At 47.4% G+C, this 8,959-nt stretch overlaps 1 protein-coding gene across 1 annotated transcript in view; it reads right to left on the bottom strand.

Annotated features, from left to right (window-relative positions):
• Positions 1 to 383: 383 nt before the first annotated feature.
• The window catches only part of LOC107121489 (meprin A subunit alpha-like), a gene marked incomplete at both ends in the record, with an annotated part of 21,466 nt that continues 12,890 nt past the window's right edge, over positions 384 to 8,959 (bottom strand). Inside the window, 5 exons of the mRNA XM_015424398.1 lie at positions 384 to 605; positions 2,221 to 2,396; positions 6,364 to 6,481; positions 8,055 to 8,130; positions 8,217 to 8,257. Coding sequence (XP_015279884.1) covers positions 384 to 605; positions 2,221 to 2,396; positions 6,364 to 6,481; positions 8,055 to 8,130; positions 8,217 to 8,257 — 633 coding nt within the window. The remainder of the gene's footprint in view (positions 606 to 2,220; positions 2,397 to 6,363; positions 6,482 to 8,054; positions 8,131 to 8,216; positions 8,258 to 8,959) is intronic.

The following is an 8,959-nucleotide window of genomic DNA, read 5'->3' as shown; positions in this document are numbered from 1 at the left end:
GCTCACAATCTCCTTTCCCTTCCCCTCCCCACAACAGACACCCTGTGAGGTAGGTGGGGCTGAGAGAGCTCTTTCGGGGACTGCTCTCTTGAGAACAGCTCTGAAAGAACTTGTGACTGACCCAAGGTCACACCAGCAGCTGCATGAGGAGGAGTGGGTAATCAAGCCCGGTTCTCCCAGATTAGAGTCGGTGCTCCTAACGACTACACCAAACTGGCTCTCCTTAGAACAATGTAAGATGATACAACAGAGAGAATAATATATTGCGTGGCTGCAGAATGATTGGCAATATAATGTTGCCACGAAAAGTTTAAAAAATTAATTTTTCCTAACTACAGAAAAGATACCAGAATTTCCATATGCAAAGAAAAACATCATCTTACCACAACTGTACATTTGATTCAGCCTTTGGAGGTCAATCCTGCTCATATCTTGGCTTTGCCCAATAATGTCATTGAACGCTGGGATTTTCGCTGTAATAGTGGGGATGCTACTGTTTTTATTGAACGAGTAAGGTCCGTAATGCATGACAGATTCATAATCGTAGGGGGTGTTCAGGTCAGTAATGAACGTGTCGTCATATTTGTTGAAGTTGTGCGTCTGACCTGGAAACAAATTATGATCACTATGTTAGGAATGAGAGGATATAATACCAACTTCAAAGATATTTGCAGTCCAATCTTAAGTAAGAAGAAGAGACTGGATTTGTACCCCGCCCTTCACTACCTCAGAGCGGCTTACAATCACCTTCCCTTCCCCTCCCCACATCAGACACCCTGTGAGGTAGGTGGGGCTGAGAGAGCTCTGAGAGAACTGCTCATGAGAGAACAGCTCTGAGAGAACTGTGCCTGACCCAAGGTCACACCAGCAGCTGCATGTGGAGGAGTGGGGAATCAAACCCAGTTCTCCCAGATTAGGGTCCGTGCTCCTAAAGACTACACCAAACTGGCTCTCAAGTAAGTCCATTCAGAATCCTACTCTGGTCTGTTCAATGCAGCTTACTCCCAGGAAAATGTTCTTACGATTGCACCTTTAGACATGGCTAGCACCTTTCAGTAGTGTGATGCAACAATATATGGCATTGTCATAGGTCTCTTGTAAATTCTTTGAGGGGCAGATTTCTGAAAAGTCCGCTCCAATCTGGGTATCCAGTTGAAACCATCCAAGTACAAAATGGGTTTTCAAAGATCTAAAAGAACTTGGACCTTCTCAGGTCCAGAAGTCTCTGATCTGGGTGGCCCTGCAACTGATGGGTGGCACCACACCCACCTTGGGAGAGGCACAAGAGGCTGGGATGATTCCGGGAGCAGGAAGCAGAAGAGTGTCCAAGGCAGAAGCTCCAGAGAGCCAATCAGGACCAGGATCTCAGGCTCACCTGAGCCCCAGGATTCACCTCAGAACCAACATGCACATTGGGACAGTCACCAGGGCAACAAGGCCAAGACAAAATGGAGAATTTTTGTAAGACCCAAAAGTCTTGTGGACAAAAAATGAGGGGGTCAGGATTTTTGGGAGACTGGGGGTTATTTAAACCCTTGCAGGCTGAGGAGGATTTTCTGCCAACTCCTGGTGCAGAAGAGAAGAGAAGAGAAGACAAGAGAAGACAAGACAAGAGAGAAGAGAAGGCAAGACAAGAGAGAAGAGAAGAGAAGAGAAGAGAAGAGAAGAGAAGAGAAGAGAAGAGAAGAGAAGAGAAGAGAAGAGAAGAGAAGAGAAGAGAAGAAGAGAAGAGAAGAGAGAAGAGAAGGCCAGGTGAGATGAGCAAGACTCAGGGTGTAGCAGATAGGGTTGCCAGGCGCGATCGTCATGCTGGTGAGAGGACTTAGAGGGTGGTCCGGGAGTGGGCGGAGATGTCCCTAATGCGATGACATAGCATGGAAATGACGTCATCATATCAGTGATGTTGGGGTGACGCTCTGCCTTTTGGGTAAACTCTACGGTTAAAATTGGGCTCAAACCATAGAGTTTTGCCCAAAAAGCAGAGCGTCGCCATATGACCTCACTGTTGGGGGCAGGGCTTCGTCCACCAGCCAGCAGGCCAGTGACGAGCAGAAGCCCCGAAAATCGGGGGATCCCCCACCAGGACCAGGGGTCTGGGAACCCTAGTAGTCGAGTCCTTTCTTTCCTGAGATGAGGCCCAGGGGAGGGACCCAAGGCAGCCCAGACCAGTTTGACCACCAGACTCAGTAATCTTTCTATCCTCTTGGAATTTTCACTTACCTTCTATAACTTCATTCCACCAAATGTTAACATAATCATCTCGGTCACTCCGTGACTGCTCATGATAAAATCCCAGCGCGTGCAGTACTTCATGCTCCACAGTATCTTTATATTCACAACGCGGTCCAATAGAAACATTCTGGCCAGTCTTAAAATCACCTACGAAGGACCAACATCTGTTGGACAAGAATAGAGATGTTTAAACCACAGGTTTAGTAGATTCCCTGATATGTGCCTGGCATCCATTTAGAAGTGCCAGATCACAACGAAGGTGGAAACAGTTTCTCTTTCCCCCAATCAGTCCTCAAAAACCATGGTTCACCCACGGTGATCCATGCTCCGATCACATCCAGGTTAGGTTACTGTCATGTGCCGTACATGACAGGCTGCTTTTGAAAACTGCCTGGAGAATTCAGCTGGTCCAAAATGTGGAAGGGGTGGGATATGGGGTTCACATGTTGAAAGATCTACATTGGCTGCCCATTTGTTCTCGAGCACAATTCAGACTCCTGGTTCTTATCTTTAAGGCCCTAAACAGTTTGAGGGCAGAGTACATGTTCAGCCCACCAGTTCAGATCTGCCTCTTAAGCCCTACAGTATGTGCCCCCACCTTCAGAAGCAAGGCAGGATATGACTGGAGACAGGGCACTTTCAGTGGTGGCACCTTCCCTGTGGAATGCCCTTCATCTTTAGATTCACCTGCCTGGCACCCACCCTGTCCTCTGCTAGGCCCCAGGCCAAACCATTTCTTTTTGCCCAGACTTTTAATTAAGGAGTTTGATCTTTTGACATCATTTTTAGGATCTGCTTCCAGCCTGAGAATCGCTTCATGAGACTTGTTTTGTGTCGTGAAGCATTTGATGCTCTGACTGGGTATTTAAATGCTGGGTTTGAAATAGTTTATTAATTGTAAATGACTTTTATGCCGCCTTATTTTTTTTAATTACGTTTTACTTTGTTAAGATGCCTGGGAGCAGATTCTCTGGAGACGAGAGAGAGAAGTCTTCTAAAGAAATAAATAATTTTTAAAATTGATCTCGGCTGCCTTATAGCACAAAAACAAAACCTATCTGTGTTACGGACGTTATGTCAAAGGATATACATGATGTACATGCTCCTAAGGTCCATAAAGCTGAATCAGTCATCTTATCACTCAAACACACTTCCCTCAGAGGAAAAATAAATGCTGTTTTTATAGCCTATCTGACAGGCTAGCCTCGTTGGAAGTAAAGCAGGGTCAGCCCTGGTTAGTATTCTGAAGGGAGACCACCAGGGCCACGACATGGAGGCAGGAAATGGCACACCACCTCGGAACATCTCCTGCCTTGAAAACCCCACGGGGTTGCCGTAAGTCAGCTGTGAATGTGATGGCAGAAAATAAACAAAGTTTGCGGTCACACGCGCCAGAAAAAAACGGGGTGGGGGGGGGAGTGAGGCTTTTTCCTCTGGAGGAATTTGACCCGCAGTTGCACGATCACACCACCCTTTGAAGCTGTGGGCGCAGGCCATCAGTGCGTGGTGAGACACAACTGCAGGCGAGTCAGGTTTTTTGCATGCCTTTTTCCCCCCATGCACTTAAACAAGGGATCGATGAATCGCACCTCCGCACCAAGGGCTCCCTGTGGAGTTTGCGATGATGTGCATACTGCGAAAGGCACAGAGTTGGGATAGCCTGATCAGACCATCCCGACGCCATGAGAGCGCAGTGGAGCGATCAGACAGGGGAAAGTTCATCCGTGGCCCATCGCAACCCATTTAATACCAAATTGCCGACAGCTGCCGGGCACTTCCCAGACGTTGTTGTCTGATTGTGCCCTTTAAATCCGCCCGGCATTCACACCTATGTCGGGTCTAATTGTGCATATGATCGCAGCCAAATAAATCTGGAAGATCCACCCTGTTCTGCTCTCCAGGGGTATCAATGAGAAAATCTGGTATCAATTAGAAAACAAACACCTTGCCGCTTCCCACTTGGCAGTAGGATGGGGGTCAAACAGCTTGCCTGTCTTGCTGTGCCGAGGAAAGTCAAGCAGCAGAGCAGAGAATCCCTTGGAGAGCCAGTTTGGTGTAGTGGTTAAGTGCGCGGACTCTAATCTGAGAGAACAGGGTTTGATTCCCCACTCCTCCACTTGCACCTGCTGGATGACCTTGGGCAAGCCATAACTCTGGCACAGCTGTTCTTGAAAAAGAGCAGTCTCTGTGAAGAGCTCTCTCAGCCCCACCCACCTCACAGGGTGTCTGTTGTGGGGAGGGGAAGGGAAAGGAGTTTGTAAGCCACTCTGAGACTCCTTTGGGTAGTAAAGGGCGAGGTATAAATCCAATCTCTTCTTCTTCTTCTTCTTCTTCTTCTTCTTCGAGCTTGATTTGAGGCACCCCGACAGGCAAGTAGGATGACACCAGTCAAGGTTAGGTTGGGTTAATGATTGCATGAAGCAAATTGCAGAGCTGGTTCCCAACCACAATGAACTGCCATGTGTTAGATTACAACCCCCAATTGCTTAGGCCTTTCCCAGTGTAGAATGCTTATTGAATGCTGATTTAAGGTGATAGGAATTGTACAGCTGATGGATTTATATCATTTGGACTATTTATGGACTTCCTCTCCCTTGGGTAGCGGCCATGGCTCAGTGGTAGAGCACCTGCTTTGTATGCAGGAGGTCCCAGGTTCAACTTCTGGAATATCTAGTTAAATGGATCAGGGTAGGTGATGTGAAAGACCTCTGCTGAGACCCTGGAGAATTGCTGCCAGGCAGACTACTGGCCATGGCAGACCATTGGCCTGACTCAGTAGCCTTGTACAGATGACCTGGCTGTGCCTTGATTGACCAAGCAGGAGGAGGAGGAGATTGGATTTATACCCCTTTCCCTTCCCCTCCCAACAACAGACACCCTGTGAGGTAGGTGGGGCTGAGAGAGCTCTTTCCAGAACTGTCCTTGAGAGAACAGCTCTGACAGAACTATGGCTTGCAAGTGGAGGCGTGGGGAATCAAACCCGATTCTCCCAGATTGGAATCCGCACACTTAACCACTACACCAAAGAGTTGGCAGCTCAAAGCTGGCAACTATTAGAAGACTTACGGTATTGGGGAAGCCCTTGCCGGTATCGTTGATACATCCCCCACAATGCGGTGACACCACTTCCAGTATAATCCAGAAGTGTCGTCATCACATCACTGTCATCACTGTAGAATTCTCCCCAGACACTGCAGTTTAACCATAGAGCTTTGGGCAAATGCTAGAGCATCCCTCGACGCAATGATGTCACTTCCAGGTCACGCCGGAAGTGATGTAATGGTGTCACGATAATGCCAATCACCCCCCATTCCCCCCCATTTTTCACACTCCATCCAGCTCAGTGACAGCGGGTAGGGTCATCAAGGGAGTCTCCTGCTTCGGCAGGAGACCTGGGAAGCCCGCCACGTAGAGAAGGAGTGCCAGCAGAAAGGAGTGACACTGACCATGGGGAAGGAGAATATGCACGGACTTTGTGTGTCTGCACTGTGCAGATCACTCGTTGGAGGAAGGGGGCATGGCAGACCTTAAGGATAAAACTCGTCAAGGATAGAACAGATAATGATGACTTCAGTTCATGTTTTCCAAAACCTGTTTTGATACAGGGAATTCTCCTGCCAACCTAGCAGTTCGAAAGCAAGAAATTGCAAGTAGATAAATAGGTACCACTTCGGTGGGAAGGTAACAGCGTTCCGTGCGCCTGGGTGTTCAGTCATGCTGGCCACATGACCACGGAAATGTCTTCGGACAGTGCTGGCTCTTCGGCTTTGAAACGGAGATGAGCACCGCAACCCTAGAGTCGGACTCGACTGGCTTTCGAGCAAGGGAACCTTTACCTTTACCTTTTTACTGTGCAGACCACTCCTTGGAGGAAGGGGGCGTGGCAGACCTTAAGGATAAAACTCGCCAAGGATAGAACAGATAATGAAGACTTCAGTTCATGTTTTCCAAAACCTGTTTTGATACAGGGAATTCTGTGTGTGTGTTGTGCTTTACCCTTTACCCTTTAGGAGTGTAAAACCTTCAAAAATACCCATTTGCCTAAAGAAGCCAAAGCAGGTTGAAAGCACCGGTATAAAAGGGACCTCGGTCAACTCATATACAGCATCAGAGACTTTACGGTCAATTTACCCATCCAGCTTCTCAAACTGGAGATACGACTTTTCTCCCTCGTAAGGTTTGAAGTCAATACAAGACTTCAGTCGAAACATTTCAAATGCCTGCAAGATGACGCCTTTAGTATTCAGATCTGAAAGGAAACGGGAGACATACACCAATGAGGTCTCAAAATGACTGTCCGGCAAATGGAAAATATATATAAACATACTTCATGGTCAAAAGCTTTGAATTGCTCCTGTAAATAACTCAACGGATATTCAAGAAAGGCATTCTGGGCAAGAGTTTGGTGCTGAAATTATTTAGAAAGCACTGTAACTCGGATTTAGGAAGATTTTATATGCTGGTTCCAATCTCCTTCCTTTCTGCTCCCCACAACAGACACCCTGTGAGGTAGGTGGGGCTGAGAGAGCTCTGAGAGAACTGTGACTGACCCAAGGTCACCCAGCAGGCTGCATGTGGAGGAGGAGTGGGGAATCAAACCAGTTTCTCCAGATTGGAGTCCACCGCTCTTAACCACTGCACCAAACTGGTTCTTGTAAGACAGCTTTTGGCTGTCCGTTCAACGTATCTTTTGCCACATACCATAAACTTTATCTCCATACCTAATCACATTATCTTAAGAAAGAATGTGCTCAGATCTGCTTTCACGAGATATCTTTCTCTGGCTGATGACAGAACTTTGGACATCTCCTGTAATGACAGCGACAAAGCTGACCCATTTTTAAAAGCTAATAGTTGTTTTTTTTAAAAAATTCTCCCTATGTATTGTTGCTACAGTGTTTCTGCTTTAAATGGTCAGATTATGATTATAAATCGAATGGATTCTAGGTTTGCCTAGCAACCAGCAGGAGATGGGGGAGGTGGGGACTTACAGATATGGGGGGGGCAACTGGCAGGCCACGTGCAAAGACGTCGCTTCCAGTGTAACCCAGAAGTGATGTCACTGCACCAGATGGCTTACCATAGAGTTATCCAGGGCTCTTTTTGTAGAAAAAGCCCAGCAGGAACCCATTAGCATAATAGGCCATACCCAACAGCAAAACTCATTAGCATATTAGGCCACACCCCTGACAGCACCGCTCATTAGCACGTTAGGCAACACCCCCGTGTTACCAGAAGTGTGGTCATCCAGCCACACCCACCTTTCCCTTCTTATTCTGTTTACCTTGTTTGTGGTCAAAACCCAGGGCTTTTTTTGTAGCAGGAACTCCTTTGCATGTTAGGCCACACACCCCTAATGTAGCCAATCCTAATGAGTTTCTCCTATTGGGTGTAGTCTATTATGCTAATGAGTTCCTGCTGGGCGTGGCCAACTCGGGAGCTAGCCGGAGCTCCGTTCCTGTGCGTTCCGGCCCAAAAATAGCCCTGGAGTTATCCATAGATTTGAGTGCATATTAGCGCATCACATGATGTGATGACGTTACTTCCAGGTCATGCCCAAAGTTCTGTCATCATGCCAGTTGCCAACTATGCCCCCCAGTTCCCTGGCCATTTTCCTTCCACTGCCCAGCTAAGCAGCAGCAGGCAGTGGCGGCAGCAGGATGGGAAATCTCGCGGCACCAGTGGGAATAGGGATCCCAGAGGTGTGTTCCATTAGAATACTGTTTGTGATAGCCAATCCATTCTGTGGACGAGAGGAGGGAAGTGTTGTCTGTAGTAAAAGTACACCCATAGGAGTGCCGAAACACAAAGGATCTTCTTACCCAAGGTGCTACCCATTATGTAAGGAATTGGAAGATTCCACCTGTAGGAGGCGTTCCTTAGCGCATTTTTCTGTGGCTGTCAAGAAAATTAAGGACGTGTCAGAGTTTAACAGTTCTCCTTTCTCCAGAACCTCCTCCAAGCATTAGATCAATCAAACGTACCGGCAAGATAATGTCCCCTTGGAAGAACTTCCTCCCTGTAGCTAAAAGGAGAAAATTTGAAATGGTCAAGAGCGATTCACTGTTATCGAGGGATTCGTTTCTTATTTCCTCTATATGCTCTGAGATGAGACATCTGAGTTTTTTTTAAAAAAAATAACAGTGTTGGATCTGATCACTGTAAGTGCCAAACTTAAAACGGTTGCCAACCTCCAGGTGGGGCCTAGAGGTCTTCCAGAATTACAACTGATCTCCAGATGACAGAGATCATTTCACCTAGAGGAATAGAGGGCAGACTCCATGGCGTCACATCCCTCCTCCTGAGTTCCCTCTCCTACCCAAACTTCAGTCCCTCCAGAGTCCAGGCTCAGCCCCCAAATCTCCAGGAATTTCCTAAACTGGAGTTGGCAACGGTAACTCAGAAAACAGCTGTGGGTGCCCCATCTAGATCAGAACTGTGTTGCTAGGAAAGGTGGCTTAACATCCCCTCATGTCATCTCCACTTTTAGATGGAGCTCAAACGATATAAAATCTTGTTTTATGCAGCGATAATGATCATTCCATCCAAAGCACCTTGAACTGTTTCACATGCATTCCATGACATCTGGGAAGGAAGATCCGGAGCAATTCAAGGGATTTTGTCAGGCTAGCCTGTCAGATCTCGGCAGCTGAACAGGATTGGCCCTGGCCAGTATTTGGATGGGAGACGAAGAAGAAGAAGAGGAGGAGGAGGAGGAGGAGGAGGA

This window comes from Gekko japonicus, unplaced genomic scaffold, assembly GCF_001447785.1.
Source record: "Gekko japonicus isolate JY-2015 unplaced genomic scaffold, Gekko_japonicus_V1.1 scaffold6813, whole genome shotgun sequence".
Taxonomy (NCBI): domain Eukaryota; kingdom Metazoa; phylum Chordata; class Lepidosauria; order Squamata; family Gekkonidae; genus Gekko; species Gekko japonicus.
Note: the sequence above shows the minus strand (reverse complement) of the source record. Positions and strands in the feature narration are given on the sequence as shown.